This window comes from Rhizophagus irregularis, chromosome 22 (genome assembly GCF_026210795.1).
Source record: "Rhizophagus irregularis chromosome 22, complete sequence".
NCBI classification, from domain to species: domain Eukaryota; kingdom Fungi; phylum Glomeromycota; class Glomeromycetes; order Glomerales; family Glomeraceae; genus Rhizophagus; species Rhizophagus irregularis.
Window position 1 is genome coordinate 2,253,156 of NC_089450.1, and position 19,659 is coordinate 2,272,814.

The 19,659-nt window shown below is 26.1% G+C and overlaps 3 protein-coding genes across 3 annotated transcripts; 2 read left to right on the plus strand and 1 right to left on the minus strand.

The window, feature by feature from the left end:
- Nucleotides 1–257: 257 nt before the first annotated feature.
- OCT59_014717 (uncharacterized protein) lies at nt 258–821 on the plus strand (the record flags this gene model as incomplete). The annotated part of the gene is made up of 1 exon (XM_025312225.2): nt 258–821. The coding sequence occupies one exon, from the start codon at nt 258–260 to the stop codon at nt 819–821; it is 564 nt and encodes a 187-aa protein (XP_025190031.2).
- A 9,641-nt stretch (nt 822–10,462) lies between these two features.
- Nucleotides 10,463–10,744, minus strand: OCT59_014718 (uncharacterized protein; the record flags this gene model as incomplete). The annotated part of the gene is made up of 1 exon (XM_066150199.1): nt 10,463–10,744. One exon carries the CDS (start codon nt 10,742–10,744, stop codon nt 10,463–10,465), a length of 282 nt encoding a protein of 93 aa, XP_066002389.1.
- A 7,202-nt stretch (nt 10,745–17,946) lies between these two features.
- On the plus strand, nt 17,947–18,659 carry OCT59_014719 (uncharacterized protein; the record flags this gene model as incomplete). The annotated part of the gene is made up of 2 exons (XM_025312224.2): nt 17,947–18,368; nt 18,488–18,659. 2 exons carry the CDS (start codon nt 17,947–17,949, stop codon nt 18,657–18,659), a joined length of 594 nt encoding a protein of 197 aa, XP_025190029.1.
- Nucleotides 18,660–19,659: the final 1,000 nt, after the last annotated feature.

Consider the following 19,659-nt stretch of genomic DNA (forward strand, 5'->3'; position numbering starts at 1 on the left):
ATTTAACGTCTTTATGAATAGTTATCATAATTGTTTATTTTTTCTCTCACTTGTTCTGAGGCCAAAATAGGTATTTCCAGGACAAAATTTCAACAATCAAATTTAGATGGGCATTTACTTTATTTGATGGTACACATAAATCTGAGTTAGCACTGAGTTAAAGATGATCATTTTTTTTTTTATTTAAACCCACAAAAATCGTCCATCAATTATCATTTTTTAACATTTCGTTAAACTTTCTTATAAAATTAATTAATATGAATCCTTCACAAGACAATATTGGTAACAGCACTCACATAACCAATTTAACTGGGTTCATTAATGATAACTGCAACAGGTTACCACAAGCAACTGCTGAAACTATTCAAGCGGAAAATATTAACTGTGACGATCCTTTTTGTAATTGCAATAATGATGACACTTCCGTGGTGAATAATAATTTTCCTGCAAATACGACCATTCCTCTTTATCATAATCAATCTATATCTCACAGCACTTCAAAAAATAACGATATTATTTCTCCTGGCAATGCTAATTATCATCAGCAACAAATTTTCAATGATGTTTCAAACAATAATATAAATATCTCTCCTAATAACAAATATCAGCAATCCATCTCTAACAATACTTCCCCTCCGCAAATTCACTCGCAATACATTGATCAAAATCCACTTCAAACTAATGCCTTTCCTTCACTTAATTCACTTGGTATTGTTATAAATTCTCCTCAAACGTACATTGTTATTATGCCAGCACCGGTGACTAGTAATCCAAACAGTCAACAAGATAGTAGTTATCCGAATCATTCTATCCGTCAATAATAATTTGCAACTAAATTAAACAATAGAAATTAAGAATATTGAGGATTCATTCATTATTTTTTATTTTACTTTTATTTTTGTATTGTTTTATTTCTTTATTCGTTTAATAATAGAAGAATAATCATGGAAAGAGAGTATATTGTATCTACTAGTAACCAGAACATTTAAATAAAATATTTATCAAAATCATGTTAATATACTGTACGTTTTTTATTTCTTGATTATTTATTGTTTACAGGTTTACAATGAAACTATCATGTTTATACTTTCATTATAATTGTCAATAGTTTCGTTATGAATGCTGGATTTAAATAAAATGTCTATTGTGCCAGCAAAGTATTCGGAAGATTGTAAATACCAATAATTGCATTGGTCGACTACTGTTCAGTTAAAGTGAATTTTATAATAAAGATACATAAAATAAAGTAGTAGTGAGAGGTGAATATTTTACCTTTTATTAATGATTTAAATTGTCTGGAAAATAAAATCATATGAGTTTGGAAAATTTTCGAAAAAAAAAGAAAAAAAATATTGTTTAGCTTTTTTTATATAAAGGCAAATGAGGTTCAATAACGATAAATCTTTTGAAACTAATACCCAAAGAGCGCGATAATTTCGGCTACCGTAAATTATTTAATATGGTAACTATTTATCATACTTATTTTGTGTAACGGACATTTCTGATATCCCTTAATTTTTCATAGAAAGGGTCATATTGCTTTTGCTAATGGTTAGTTTCAATTTCGATTATTCATTCTGTGATGAGGGTACTCTAATTAAAGGAATTTCGGCTATAACAAAAAAGGAATTTTATCAAGAAAATAAGTTTCACATTGAGGAATAATTAGAAACGGAAAGGATGCAATTTTGAAAAATTGGCGTTTTTCCTTCTTTTATCGGAAGTTTTCTTTTTTAGATAGTCGATTTATACATGAAAAAATTGAGCTTCAAAAATTGATGATTATTTCCTAGTTTGGTAAATTTTTTAAATTTTAAAAATATTCTATATATATCTGATATTATTATTGGCGACCTAATATCTCTTATCTGCGATCACGATCATACAGATAAACAGCTTACAAATAATCTCCGAAGCAGTTTAGATAACTATGCAATTGATGTTCCACGTACTTCAATTAGATTTACTTATTCATAAATTGTATGTATGACAAGAATATATCGACCGGATATCTGTCAATTTTATAAGAAAATTCTTGGTTTTAATATTTATATAAAAAAAAATTAGGGAATAAAATGTTTCTAAGTCCGTCGGAGCTTTTTATTATTCTGAAAGTCAATATTCAAACAACAATATTAAATGGTTAGCACATAAATAATTTCATTTATGGGAGAGATTCAATGAAAAATGAACAATAAAATAGAACAACAATTGTCTTTAATTGATCAAGATTAAAAAGACGAATTCGTCATCACATTAATTGGGAAATTTTTACGTGTTCCGTTACTTCCGTATGTAAATTTCCTTCTTAGTAAGCAATATATACGCAATTTAGGGCGCAACTTTGCAGTTTCAATGTTTAATGAAAAACAAAGAAATATTTAAGCTTTACGTACATCACACGAACTATTCTAGCAAGTGTTATTGGTGTGACTATTGATATATACTGATTATACTGATAATCCTGCTTTGATCTTCCTTTCTTTCCTTTTTTTTCTTATTTTGTCGCTCTCTTTTTAAAACTTTTTTTTCTTTATTTGTTACCCTCTTTTTTTTTTATTCCCACCCACTACCACTCCTTTCTTTTTTAAAAATTTATTTTTTTCTTTTTATTTTCTAACTTCATCATCCCTCCCTCTTAAAAAATTGTTTTTTGATTTTATTTTTTCTTTTTTTTAAAAAAATTTCTTTTCATTTTCTCCCCATTTTTATAAAAAATTTTTTTTTTGTTTTTCTAACTTTATTCATCGTTCTCCTTTTCCTAACTTTGTCACCCCTCTTTTTTAAATAAATTTTTTTTTTGAGTTTATTCTTTCATTCCTCACTCAATACCTTCTTTTTCCAATTTTGGTTAAAATTTTTTTATTCCCTTTTTTTAGGTTTTTAAAATTCTTTTATTTTATATTTTGTTCTTTTTTTTGTCTTATAGGTTGAATATATTTTTTTGTCGGTTGGTGCGAGTTCTTCTTCATGGGTCAGTTCTTTTAACATGAGTCAATTCTTTTTATGTAGATCAATTCTTTTTTCATGGGTTGTTTCATTTTCGTGGGTCGTTTCTTTTTTGTGGTTGTTCTCAATTCTTTCTACGTGGTTTGTTTCTTTTCGTGGGTCAATTCTTTTTCGTGGGTTAATTTTTTTTCATGGGTTGTTTCTTTTTGTAGATTGTTTCTTTATTGGAATGCTTCAGGATTTTTTCTTTATTGTAGGTCTTTCTGTTACATGACTAATTAAATGCCAACTCTTCAGGGGAAGTTTGACTTCTAATTGAGTTAAAGAAACATTCTTATGTTTCTTTTTTTTTGTTTTCCAGGTCGTTAGATTGTAGAAGACTTAGATGAATCTAGAATTATAGATAGATAGGAGAAGTGGGTTTATCTACTAGGAAATTCAAAGTTTTCTTTTGTTTTAGTTTGCAAGAACTTTTCATAATATAATTGTATTTTATTTTATTCCCATATTTATTTATTTAATAAATATTATTTTTAAATTAATTTTTATAATACAGTACACCCTTACTATAGCGAATTTTTTTATAGCGAATAACTTACTATAACGAAGAAAAGTACGGGTACATATTTTTTAATAATTAAAAATTCTTATTATACCGAATTTTAAAGTAAAAATTCTCTAACTCGTAATACGAATTTAAATGTTAAGACAATTATAATAAAATGACCCTTCATATAGCGAAGAATTTTGCTATACCGAATTTTTAAAATGTTACACAATAATTTAGCGAATTTTTGATCACATGAAATTTTATTTGAACAATTTGAACAATTCGATTTTGCCTTTAAAGGTTAGAATTTTTGTGATTAAAGTTAAAAAGGAAAATTATCATAAACAAGATCATGATTTATTTTTATTATAATACGGCAAATATAACCTTGATCAGTTAGTTCTTTTTTTTACACGTCACTATGCCCAAAACTAAAAGTGCACTAAATAAATATTCCCAAGCCAAAGGTAAAGATAAAATGAGAACTTTACCGAAAAGAGCATCTTTAACTATTGCCCAAAAGCATGAAATATGTTTTAAAAAAATCAACGAACCTTATATAAAAAATAAAGAACTTGCGGAACTATATAATGTTAGTGAAGGATGCATTAGTGATACGTTAAAAAAATCACAAAAATGGCTTGAAATTGACCCTCAAGCACCCGAAGCCCAAGGGAAAAGACAAAATAAGTTGAATTTTCCAGAAATTGAAGAAGCTCTTACATTATGGGTATTGAAGGCTCTAGAAAATGGTGTTGATATTAGTGATCAGGTTTTACATGAAAAAGCTATAGCATTTGCTTCTCTATATAAAGTTGAAAATTTTAAAGGAAGTAATGGTTGGATTGGTGGATTTAAAAAAAGACATAATCTTTCTTGCTATTTAAAACAAGGAGAAGCTGCAAGCGCACCTCTTGATAAACTTGATGAATTCAGAAAAAACCTTCAAGATTTGATTCGTAATTATAGTCTTGAAGATGTTTTCAATTGTGATGAAACTGGTTTGTATTGGAAAATGGAACCCAAAAGGACGATCTCCAATAAACCTGTATCTGGAAAAAAACAATCTAAAGATCGGGTAACAATTCTCCTTTGTTCTAATGCAACTGGTACTGAAAAGCTCAAACCAGTATTCATTCACAAATATAAAAATCCTCGTCCTTTAAAGAATTTATCCAAAACATCTTTACCAGTAGAATATTATTGGAATTCAACAGCTTGGATGCAAGTTTCTATTTGGAATGATTGGATTCGTAAGTTTGATGCACAAATGAGATTAAAAGGAAGAAATATTCTTCTTCTTATAGACAATGCTCCTGTCCATGCTTTATATGAAGGTGTGGAATTGACCAATATAAAAATTGAATTTTTGCCTCCTAACACAACTGCACACTTACAACCATGCGACAAGGGTATTATAAATAGCTTTAAGGTACTAAAATTTCAATATAATTTTAATAATTAAGAAATTCTAACTTACAATATTTGATTTTGCAGGCACAATATCGAAAATTGCTCCTTCAAAATCGTATCAAGGCTTTTGACTTTCAACAATTAACAGGAAATAGTAAATCTCCAATCAATATCAAAAAAGCTATTAAATATGTTGTGTCAGCCTGGAATAAAGTTCTTCCTAAAACTATATTTAACTGCTGGAATAAAACGGGAATTTTGCCAGATGATACGAATTCTTATAACGAAATTGAAGAGAATACGCATAATGAGACAGAAGAAAATGAATATAGAGAAATTCAAGATTTAATCAATAAGCTTGAGTATACACACCCTCTTACTGCTGAAGAATACATTAGATTAGACCAGGAGAATGAAAATGCCAGTATACCCCCATCTGAAGAGCAGATCGTTGCTATTCTTAAAGAAAATAATACTATGTCTGATGATGAAGGTGATAAAGATATTATTTCAGTAATTTTTAACTATGTAGAGCAAAATGATAGTCAAGATATTTTTGATAAAAGTGCATTAAAGGTAATGAAAAAAATTAGAAAAATTGTTTATAGAAATAATTTTTTTTCTAAAAAACAATCAAGTTTAGATTTATTCGTTACAGATAAAGGTAGTAAACTCAAGCCAAATAACACTGCTATTGATCCAGTTGATAATAATACTATGAACAGGGAAAGGGAAGGCGATAATAATATTATTGATATTGAAAATTTTGATTTTGAAGCTTTGTATTTTAATGAGTTTGATTTTTATAATTATGAAGAAGACCAAGGTTTTATTGAATATCAAATCGATGAGAATAGTCTTTATAAATGATGTACGACAGTATTACAGTACTCGTATCATACTCAATTAAGTAATAGTCATTGAGTAACAAAAATATAAAAAGTATTTTGTATGTGAGTTCATAATAAATAACAAAGAACACTCGTTAATTGAATATAATTGGTTTTGTTTTATTGTTTTTTTATCTTTATTGCCAAATAAATTTGGTTGGTATTTAATAATAGTGCGATAATGCATTTATCACGTGATTATATGATTTTTTTGATATAACGAAAATCTTATGTTTATTCGTTATACACTATAACGAATTTTCTTACTATAACGAATTTTGATCTTCAGCTCACAAGATTCGCTATAGTAAGGGTGAACTGTATAACTAGCAATAAACTATAGTTTAAGTGGTAAATTTGTGACCAAATTACATTACAAATCACCGTAAATTCAGTGTCTTAAACATGTGAATTCTGTGTGAGTTCCATGCAAATTCCGTATCCAAATTGTATTTTTAGTGATACGGAATTGTACATTTTCCCGTATCCTTTCAATGGACTATTATTATACGTTATTTCTAAGGAAAAAAATCGTATAAAACATTATTAAAACGTATCCAGTTTTTTTATAGGGACTTACTATATTAAAAGACGCCATTAAATAATTGGTTCGTAAACGGATCATTCGTAATTCGCAATGGTAATTGCGTAATTAGATTTGAAAATGTATTTGCGTTATTGGTAGGTATGTGTCTTCTATATACAGTCAGAACTCGACATAACGAACCCTCCGGTTCATTAAAAATAATCGCTGTATCGAAATTTATAAGTTTGATATAACAGATAACGAATTTAATATGTTTATACAGTATAGCATTAAATATAATAATATTATGAAATTATATGTTAAATATAGAAAACAGCTAAAAATTGTTTTATAATGATCTATTTTTTTTTGTATTTTTTTATTAATACAGTATTTTTAGTTGTCGGTGAAATGATCTTGTCGTCGGTAGGTTGATTGTCGGAGAGACGATTTTCGGTAAAATAAATGCGTCCCATTTTAATTATAATAAAACCCGTAATTTTTTTTAGTTTATAATAAGCCATTGTTAATGATTTGGCATTATTTATTAAATCTCATATCATTAATTTCGCGGTAACTTTGTAGCACAATTTAGAAATTATTGGAATCATATTTAATTTAATTCATTAAATTCTCCAATAATGAAAATCCTGTATTATGGAACGGATTACTGTATTATTTTTACTATAGATTGTATATAAATATAAATAATATAGGGAATATTTATACAAAGTTTTTAGTTTCAATTTTATCCGATGACCCCATATCATCACATATTTACTTTTATTGAATATATTTTATTATAATAATAACAATATGTTTAAAATAGGATTTTTATACCAAGTTATTTAAAAACATTCATCATTTTTTAATAAATTGTTTATGTGATCGACAAATGATCGACAAGGTGATATTTCCCCGCGAATTCATAATGGCGGGAATACCGCTTCCTAATTTGACATTACTATCCCAATTAGAGCATTACTTTTTATGCCAAATTAAACAGTGGAATGCTCATTTAAAAAGCAATGAAAAAAAAAGTAATTTCGAATACTAACATTAATTTTTAAATTTATTTATGACTCTTTCTTGAAACAAATTTTTAATTGAATTAGAAATTTTTTTGCATTTTTGTAAGCAATATATACCTCTCTTGTAAAAAATACCAAAATTTTATTTTTATTTTAAATGTCAATACTAAAGCTATATGTTATTTTAATTCTCAACAAGAAAACTTTTAAAATATGTGTGTTGACTTACCAAATAATTTTTTAGGCTATTGATGAGCTTATTATTATAATAGAAATGTAAAATAAAAACTTTCATAATATTTAAGGTGGTATGAAAATTTGTCTTTCAATAATGAGTTTTCATGTTCATTTTAAAGCCCAAATCTCAAGCCATAATGAGAACTTTGGATTGTTTTTGAAGCAGTATATTAAGAAGATGGTAGTAAAAAAAAAAAGAAGAAAAAATACAAGTCATTTCTCAATTTATTTAGAAAAGAGTAAAATAATTTTGAAAATAGTATAATTATTAATAGCGAGGTTATTGGTGATAATAGCATTCAAAATCAAATTGAAGCATGGGTTGATGCAAATAGAGGTCAAACCAAATATTTATCAAATAACAAAATATATGTATTTTTGACTCTTCTTTTCGAAAATAAAAAAAGATTTCATAGTCTCATTATAAAATTTATGTGCCATATTAAAAAGACTGACCGCCATCACTTTTGCCGGAGTCTGTAAAGTATGTCCGCCCTGTTAGTTTTTTAGTAATTAAATCCATTCTTACTATTTTTTGACCCTCAAACTTTATTTACTATTATTATTCGGAGTATAAAAATCTAAATTACAGAATAACCTTTTAAAATAATAAAAGAGCACAATCGTTCCGATGGATTTGATTGGATTTGTTGATTTGTTATAGACAAGCATAAATTATATCGTTCGACAGATTGGTATAATAAGACTTCCTGGTTAGTGCATCCTTATAGATAAAATTTTTATATAAAAATAATTATCAAATTTCTTATTTGATCAATCGAAAAACTTTTTTCCACGAAAAACTTTAATAGTGAAATGAATGATAAAACTAATATCAAAAAAAATTAAATATTGTTGCAATCAATTAAGGTAGATACGTACAGACATTAGATAACTTAGATAGTTCGGTCATCAGCGGTAAATATTTCTTTTCGGTAGAAACCGATGTTACACCAATTACGTTTCCGCAGAAATATGAATGCATATCACATGTAATTACAATTCTCCGAAATATAATATTATTCTTCTGTTTGTTAGTCTAGACCCAACTTGCAACAATGTCGTGAACAAGATATTAATAAATTATTAATTTTTTTGAAGGATTTATGTGCGAGTTACTATAAATATAAAATTTTTGATTATGATACATCAATAAATTTATGAAATTCAATTACTTCAATCATATATCATGCCCTTAATATAAATTATTTATATATGACTAGAAAGCTATTTACATATATTTTTGGCAATAATAATAATGTACCACTTAATTTTAAACTTTCCTTAACAATTTGGACTATATTAATTTCGACTATAAAAAATACTACCATGATAACGAATTTGATCATCATAAAATTGTATAAAAAAAGTTCTGATATTTATTGCACAAGAATTTGTAATAAGAAAATTAGAAAGTTACAAACAAGAAATTGTACATGATTGTGTTAAAAAATTACCGAAATAATTTAAGGTCCATACAATATACAATAATACTTAAACATATATTATTATATCATAATTTATAAAGAAACATTTCTTGATATATCATACCTTACGTCACAATATATCTTTTTCCAAATTATTACTCCATGCCCAATTCCAAAATGTATTATTGATCAAAAATAATAAAGCTATGAATAATGTTTCTTCGCAAAATAATTTTAATGTCTAGGAATTTAAGAGATCGAAGGTACTAACACATTTCTACCGTATGTCAAAACAGACAGGTCTTAGAGCGATCGAGTGGTCAGTTAATATGCTATTTTCAAATAAAATAAGGGATGAACGATTTTTTAAAGGAAATCTAGTATGCAGAAAAAAAAATAACGAAGGTTAATAAGCGAATTTCTTATATTGTTATATAATATTAAGATTTATATTCAGATTTAAAAATATTCCGGAAATAAGAGAATATAGATAATGAGTAAGATATGATCTCCATTGTATATAAGGTATGGTGCTATAAATTGGCATGTATGATTAGTATGGTACCTACTTTCATATTAAAATTCTATACAGTATAGCTGATATTTGACCATAGTTCATACATACAACGAGGGTCATATCATACTCATTATCGTTGTACCGCTGAAATAAATATTTGTATAATCAAAGCGATTTTTCATTTAAGTATTTTATTTTTTATTACACGTATTTCTTCAATGTATTATTTATACAATAATTAAGTGTGATCTTGCGATTAGGTATAAAAAAATTGTCATATTTATTATAGATTATAACAGAAAAACAAAATCTTAAAATAGCTATAATAATTTTCTTACTTTAGCAATCAAAGCTATCTATTAATTACTTTCAATTTAAAAATAAACGATATAAAAAACAACATGTCATTTTTTTTTAACGAAAACTCTTAAGAACTTTAGGAAAATAAAATCACGTGAAAAAATACTACTTGTACAGTTCTTTTTTTGGTAAAAAAAAAAAGAATGTATAAATTACGCGAAGAATTCTGTGGAAAAAACATACCGACATTATTAATCGAACGATCTGAACGGATAGTAAATAAATATAATTAAACAAAAAATAATATTCAATTCATTTATATAAAATTTAATTAAACAAATTGATCAATTTGATACTAGTTTCGTATAAACTATAAACGTGAACTTTCTCCGAGATATTCAAGAACGTTTCTTTTTGGAAAAAGAAAAAATAAATATTGTTTTTGAATGGGAAGACGTAAATAATTGAAAGGAACAAACAAATGTAAAAATAAGTTATGTACGAATTTAAATTTCGGTAATGATAATTTGAAATACGAATCGGAAAAATAATTAAATTTAAAGGTAAGTTTTCAAAGAATTATTTGAATTAAAAATAAGATATTTTACGAATATAATCATCTTTAAAAGAAGGTAGATCCATTAAAGAAAAGGCCTGCAATTTGGTTGTTCGTGTTCTGTGTGTTCTGTCTTGATAATTGTCTAATGCGATACAACGTATCTATATTTCCATTTCTTAATCTTCTTTGAATTCGACGGTTTCGAAGAATACGATAAGAAGATGAGTTGGCCACAGGAAAGGATTGAGTTGAAGCATTTTCCATAAAAAAGGATTCTTCACGATTGTTAGTTGAGTAAAATGTTTGATTTGAAGAATCTTGAGAAATATTATTTGAATGATTCATTGTAAATTTTATGTGGAAGAAAAGAATTTTTTTTGTTATATTTATACATTTTTCCACCAAAGTGATTAAATTAGTAGTACTATAAATCTATTATATTACATTATTTTATTTTATAAAATTCTGAAAATATTAATATAGTTATCATTAAAGGTTTTATTCAAGAACAATTTTCTTTAAATTTAATAGATCTTAATGGATCTTTCCTAGATTATCAAATCATTTACTTATTCCTATAAGGAAAAGTTTAATGTCTCGTGATACTATTTTCAGTTAAGATTACATTAGTTACGAATTAATGATAAATTAAAAAAATTATTAGTTACCAAATGTAAATTATACACTTTTTAGAGATGATCAGCATTGGAAGCGAAAATCAAAACAAAATATTAATCGAGACTCAGAATTTTGCGGGTTGTGCCGCAAAACGATAAACAAATGTAACATGTGACAAGCACATAAATATTGTTTATTATTTGTTTATTTTTTTCAAATTGCCGCAAACCGAGATTTTCGGCAAGAATGTTTCACATATTTTTTGAATAATGCTATTTTTGGTTTAAAATTTACAGCTTATTTTAATAATGGACAGGACTCCTAAAGAGACGCCATTCGTAATGACAAAAAAGGAAAATAAAAAATGAAAATATTTAAAAATGACATTTATTATTTGGTTGTTTCTTAACTAAGATTATATTTTTCTTTGTTGATAAACTTTGAAAGGCGTATGAAAAAAATTTATAAAATATAAACAATTAAACGGTTGTTATTTACTATAGTAATATTAGATATGGAAAGATTCAATTATTTTCGACGGACATAATTTATAATTATACTTTTTCCGAATAAATATTTTTATGGTAAAAGTTAAATTATTACAAGTCTCGATCTTATCATGGACTTATTTAATATATGATATCAATGTATCACATAAATAAAATTTCCTATTTTCTTTCAAAAAAAATTAAAAAATTGATTTTATTTTCGATTTAGCCTAATTCTTTATAACTGATAAATCATAATTTTTTCTGCATGACAATAATAAAAAAAAAAAAGTATTTATTTACAGTACGTAATTATTGTTAAAAAATGAATTAATATATTATTGTCATACATGATACAATTTACCAAATAAGTAGATTAAATTGAAATACGTGAAACATCAAATGCATACGTTATGTGACGTTCGTGACTCTGTTCAACTGTACAGTTTCAGGGTATTCGGTCACAAAGAAATATATATGGGATAATAATCATCAATTTTTGGAAGCTCAATATAAATTTAATTTTTTCATGCTTAAATCGATAATCTAAGAAAACTTTTTGAAAATATCGGAAAACTCCGATGATAAAAGAAGGAAAAACGCCAATTTTTTTAAATTGCATCCTTCCTGCTTCTAATTATTCTTTGACGTTAAACTCGTTTGGAACTTCTTTGCATGATAATATGCTTACAATTACAAATCTAATGCGAAAAAAAAATTACTTTAAACCGTTCCGAATTTGAAAATGTACTAATAGACATTAAAAAATGATAAGACTTAATTTTAAATTCATTTGAAAAATAAAAAAATGTCCAATCATAAAATGTTTTTATTTAACTAAGATTGTAAAAAAAAATTTGATTATCTCTTATCTGTTACCCTATAAAAAATTTTATCCTTTATTTCTGTAAAACTCCGTAAAAACGAGCCTTTCACAGATCCATTCACGGAAATGTAAATAATTCGATAAATTCCGTGATATAAATTTATTAATTATATGTTATTGCACGGGCGTGCTTGAAGTGCCACACCCGTGCAATAACAACAGAATGATTATTTTTAAATTATACTTATCATATTAGATCTAAGATAAAAAAAATTCTGGAAAAAACTCCGATAAATGATTATTTTTCTAGTTTTATTCCGAAGAAACTCAGACACGTGATCATTTCTCTGAAAAATTATTTATAGGGAATGAATTTAATGTATAATTCTTATACGCAATTATAATAAATTCAAATATTACTATACTAAATATCGGTACGACATGTACATAATATTATAATGTACATTCAGTAACTTTAATCCTTGCAATGGTATATACATTTAATACATAAATCAACCTTATAAAAAAAGTCGATTCGTGTTTTATATTTCATCTTTTTTCCGTAAAAGGCTCATATTTTCGGAATTAATAACCTTATATCTCTTAAACTCTTTTTTTTTATTTATTTGTAATATAATAACGTAATCTTTTATTTCCGGATCTTGAATTATCCCAAAAATTTTTCCAAAATTTGCATATTTATTTATAGCTGAATATAAGATTCTAAATAATTGTTCCACTAATAATAATAATATTATTATTATTATTATTATTATTATATATTGTATAAAATTAGAATGTTTGTACGAAGTTTATATTAGGTTATCAAAGCAGAGCTAATTGCATGATTTGGACAGATTTTTGGCCGGTATTATGAAAAGTGACACTATTTTTACTACTATCACGTGATTTAACTCCCGCCTAGACTCGTACTCGAACTCAAGTTGATTGAAGTCAAACTCGTACTCGATCGAAATTTTTGATTCGAAGAACAGTACTAACTGGACATTTTGTTATTCCAGCCGGTACTATGTTCGTTTTGACTCTTGCCTATTCTTTATTTTTTTTATAAAACTAATTACCTACCTCATTTAAAAATCTTTACGTAGAATTATTTAAGCTCTTAAGAACAACAGGAGATGTGAATTTTTAATCAAGCTGATGACGATATTTAACCCATTCTTTTTTGCTATCATTCCAACAAAGTATATATCCATCTAACCATATAGCCTTGTAAATAATACTAAAACCACCCTGAGTGAGATATTTTATATTTATTAATTTCTCATAGGCTATAACTTCCCAATTATTTCTCGCTTTTGATTGAGCAGTTTCTAAAAAATTAATCTATTCATTTGATTTTTCGATACTTTTGACCATATTTCAAGAAGGTAACTGGAAAATAACTATTAACTTTCTTCGGTCATTATAATACTATTTTTTTATATATAAATTTAACAAGGCATATACGATGAATTACTAACTATTTTAGTTAAGTTCATAAACATTTATATCTAACTTTATATATTTGAAAATTCAAAGTGTGTCGGTCTGGACTGTAAACAATAGAAATCATAATAAGAAAAATAAACAGCTGGTTAGTTATATTTTGATGGTTCTTTATTTAACAAAACAATACTAGTTAAAAGAGGATTACCATGTATAACATACTAAGTCTCATTCAATTTTCCTTTTTTACCATTTTTATGAAAAAAAGCGAAGCGGAATTCCTGCTTATTCAAAGCGTATTTTTGTATTTTTCTTGTTGTCTTTGATACTAATCTTCCTCTTTTTTAGGATTTGTCTTCGTACGTATAGAATTCTGGTAAGACATTTTTTAGTATACTTCTTTAAACGAAATATTTTCTAATATTTCAATACTTCTCTTTTTTTTTAGCAAATCAGATCTTTGGACACTCGGCATGTGATTTGGTGGGTACCTTTGATCTATTTCTTTTAATGATCATCTTATTTTTTGACACTTTACTTTTTTTAGGCGTCACGATAGATAATATTATATTATTATTATATTTATTAAGGAACAAACTCAAGTTAAAGAACATATTCAACTCTGCAAGTTGATTCACCGAAGATCTACAATTTCATGAGTTTATGACCAGATATTTGTACATGTAGTTTTTGGTAGGTAATGGAATTTTCTTATTTAGTTTATTTAATGAAATGTCATATTAATGTCGCTTTTTTCCTAGGTACTGGATCTTTGGGCATGTGGAAACTTTTTTTATTATATTTATTTATATTTTGTAGGAATCCAGCTTTGACTCAGGAATAGTACCAGAACGGATCTTTGAGCCTTGACTCTTTGATCCTACTTTTTTTTGTTGAGAGGAATAAATTGACCAGCAAATTCACCTGACTTCGTACTAATCTATTCACTTGATAAAACGTTAAGCAAATCTCCATGCAAATTGGTAAATATAGGACCGAAGTTGATCCATCATCTTTCTTACATAATATTGACCTTGAACATTGAATGAAGTTTTATCTATTCGAAGTTAGTTACAGTATATTTAGTTTTAGAAATATGTATTTTTTCAAAGCTGTCTAATATAATTTACTAAAACTTTACAATTTCAAAAAAGAACAATAACTTAAATATTTAAGAATACTTTACTATTTATTTACAAATTAGAAAATACATTATAAATTTGATACGATTTCGATAGTACATTTTTACGATTTTGTTGAAATTTTGGTAACTAATTTTGCACGATTCAATCAAGTCAAGTAGTGATCGCCTTAATATTCAGTATTATCAGCCGATTTCATAATATACGGGATCCGGTACATTCGGTAAAACTCGGTAAAGTTCAGAATAAGGTTTATCAAAAAAATATAATATTTTAGCAAATGTACGAGTTTACGAAGTACAGTACATTTGTATTTATACTTAATGATGACGTAATTATTTGTATATATTGTTTTTATTCTTTGTATTACTTTACTTGCGCAACAATAACAAAAGGCCGATTGCACATGATTATATTTGTCCTTAAAGTTATGAGATTGATTTACCAAATCAATCATATAATTTACCAGATCAGGTGTTCCCTTATTGGCCAAATTGAGAATAGAAATTATGCAGGAGATACATAATGAATTTTCGAGAAAAAAAAAGAAAAAAAAATATTGTTTCACTTTTTTTATATAAAGGCAAATGAGGTTCAATAACGATAAGTCTTAAGTCTTTCGAAACTAATACTCAAAGAGTGCAAGAATTTCGCCTTCCGTAATAAATTATTTAATATGATGGTTTAAAGGCTTAACAAATATTAAATAAAATTTTTCTACATCGTAATTTAGCGAATTTTTAAAGTTCTGCAGTCTGCACAAATGATTGACTTAGTGTCGTGTAACGTGATTTTCGGGGAATTTCCATCCCGTACATTTGTGCTATCCCATAGAAAGGATCATCTTTTGATTATTCATTCTGTGATGAAGGTACTCTCCAAAAAAGTTTTAATTAAAGGAATTTCAGCTATAACAAAAAAGGAATTTAATAAAGAAAATAAATAATATTCATGATATCAACAGAAATAAAAATATACATACAGAAAGTAAAAAGGAAATTATTTTGTGTCCGAAATTAACGTAGTTTTTTTTTATATTTTTAGTGATTTTTTACAGTACTTCAACAATAAAAGCTATACAAGATTATATTTAATATGTATGTAAAAAAAAAAATTTGAGGAAGTAAATGTTTCTTAATCCGTCGGAGCTTTTTATTATACTTTAAAGTCAATTTAACAAGATTGATAAATTTATATCCATCAATCTTTATGAGTCTGATCGAGCTTTTTCTGATTTAAACTAGTTTTTTAATAATGAAGACTACTGTGTTCGATAGAAAGGTCCTTGCAAAGATAGTAAATCTTGATTATTGTTTATAAAAAAGAATTTGACTGTAATCGATACGTCTGATAATATAAATCAACAAATGATCAATTTTTTTACAAGTTAAAAAAAAATCATTTTATGGTTGGTAAAGTCTTATCTTGTACTTTAATATCTATTATAGTTTCAAATTCGGTACGGGTTATTTTTTTCACATGAGATTTAAAATATGACGAATATAATGTACTACTTAATGTACTTAATGTGTTTGCAAACATATTATCATGCAAATGAGTTCCAAATAAGTTCACATTAAGGAATAATTAAAAATGGAAAGAATGCAACTTTGAAAAATTGGCGTTTGTTCCTTCTTTTATCGGAAGTTTTCTTTCTTACTAGATACATGAAAAATTGATTTACTCAATTTTTATAATCAACAGAGCACAGCCACTACTGTATGACTTTATGCAATTAATGTTCCACGTACATCAATTGGATTTTCAATTGTATGTATGACAAGAATATATCTAACGCTATATCACCATACGAAATTAATGTGGATTTTTTATTTGTGTAGACAGAATAGAGATTTTTTACAGTACTTCATAAAAGCGATTTTTTTTTTATACAAGATAAAAATGATTGTAACAATCAATAGATATTGTATTTAATATTTATATATATAAAAAAATTAGGAAATAAATGTTTCTAAGTCCGTCGGAGCTTTTTATTATTCTGACAGTTAATATTTAAACAACAATACTAAATGGTTAACACATAAATAATTTCACTTATGGAAGAGATTCAATGAAAAATGCAGAACAATAAAATAAAACAACAATTGTCTTTAATTGATCAAGATTAAAAGGACGAATTCGTAATCACATTAATTGGGAAATTTTTACGTGTTCCGCTACTTCCATATGTAAGTTTCCTTCTTAAGCAATATATACGCAATTTAAGGCGCAACTTTGGCGTTTCAACGTTTAATGAGAAATTAGCTTTACGTTACATCACACGAACTATTCTAGCAAGTGTTATTGGTGTGACTATTGATATTCCTATTTTATATACTTTTTTGAGCTCCTTCTCATGTTCATATATTAATTTAACAAGGTATTCAACAGTATCATAAGTTTGCCAAACATAAATCGAAAAGACAAAGCATAATAGTAAATATTAAGTCATTAAGTCAATATATAATGTTCTTAACATAGTTACTATAACTAAAAAAAAGAACATGATAATAAGTCCTATTCAATGATCAATTTTCGGCCAGGTTTTCTTTGTTACGTTACACAAAGAAATTTTATCCGTTCCAAAACAACGATTGTGCTTTATTCATTCATTCATTTATGAATTTATTATTTATTATTTAGTCGCTTTTTTATTTATTTAGTTATTTAGTCGTTATTTACTTTAAAAAAAAAAAATTATTAATCATAATTCATCTAAAACTGATCAGATCTGCAATATGCACGTGATCATTTTCATGCAAAATTAATCAGTGATTTGTTCCCAATATATTTAGTATATCAAAACACGTCATTGTATCACTTTTTCGGGTCAACAAAACTGTAAAAAGAAAAAATCTTCAACTATGAATTAAAAAAAAAATATGAACTATATCAACAAAATATTTTAATGATTTTCAAAATTCTAACCATAAATTGATAATTAATAAAATTATAAACCTTATATAAAGTACCCAGTTTCTCCTTGAATTTGGAACTTGTCCCTCAATTATAATTTTTAAAAAAATGTTCAATTTAGAATTAACTCATCGAAACCGGTCTATTATCGAAAAAAATTCTTATGTGAATGCATCGATAGACCCAGGGACCATTTTTATCGATATAAAACTATTTCAAAAAGTTCAAAATCTCTTGAAGAAATTTGATCAAAATTTGACTTATCAATTCGAAATTTACAGTTCTCAGAAAATTAAATTACTTTTTAAAGGTAATTTGCCTTCAAAAAAGAATGACCTAAAATTGCAATTTTATTTTCACTATATTAGTCTTCTCCATATTCCTAAAATGTTGAAGAGTGTTGGAGATTCGGTCAATAAAATTGGCATATCTATACCTACTAGACAAAAGTCAATTCAATTAAATTTTAGTAGAGAACATCGACTCAAGATTCGTCACAAAAAAAAATTGTATCAAGGAATTTCCTTAAGGTAAGATCAGTTACTTTGATATTAAACTTAACATCATATTATATTAATTCATTCGGTAATTTTTCTAAACAATAAAAATTTCAAATCTTTTTCTAAAATAATACATGCCTGGTAAATAGACCTTTAATCAATGTTGAAACATTTGGATTACGACAGGCTAAACAAAGAAGGCAAAGAAGGCGAAATCGACTTATAAGAAAACAATGTGGTCATGCAAGATTTATAAATCGGATAATAAATCTTCCTCGACAAACCGTAAGAAATCAGTTTTTCAACGGATTTACGTTTTAAAATTTCTTTGGCAGTTAATATTAAATAAATTGGCAAATATGACAGGCAAAAAGTGAACATTATTTTTTAAACGAATCGTCATACTAAATTGTAATCGTTGGCAATTCTTTTCTTAACGTATTTTTATGGTGGCACACATTATTATATTATTTTTAAATTACAAATTTTTTATGATTATGACTCCCTAAAAATTAAGCTTTCTTTCGCTCGTATATGTATTTAATTTAAAATTTTAATATGAAAGTATCAAGTCAGTGTGATTACAATATTAGGTATTAGTTAGACTCTGTTTATTTTTTAACTGACTTTACGATAAATGTTTATAATATCATTTATATTTTAAGATTCAAAATACAATAATATTTATCCCTAATCGGCACCATTCACACGATTATGCAAATGTAGTTATACCTACCGGGTAGAAATTTTATATGTATTTATTTACCGTTCCAAGTAAAAATTAACTATTTACAGTATTATACTATACTAATAGACGGATTAGAAAATTTGAGTAATTCAGAAAGATTTGCATTTTCCAAATGATAATTTATTCGTAATCTCAATATTATTTTCAAGTGTAAGCTTTTTAAAATCTTTTAAAATGAAAAAAAAACCAAGCAAAAGAAAATAATATTCACAATAAAATATACTATATTTATACTCACGATATACTATAAAATACTTACTATTGTGTAAATGGCAGGGGATAAGTAATACTTATATTTTATTTACATAATCCTTACTACAGTAATTATAAGATTGTTGATTGATTTTGTTAACCAAATATTTAAAATATCATTATGATTGGCGTTTCCTTTCTTATCAATTTATCTTAAAAATTTTGTTTCTAAATAAGATATTAATATTATACGGTATTTACTATTTTTTTTTTGATTTTCTTCAATTTAGCAGTAAATATTAATTGCGATGTTATGTTCCGCTCGTTATATCTAGCTTTATTTAGTTGTTATGACAGTCCAATTAAATACGCGAATTATTT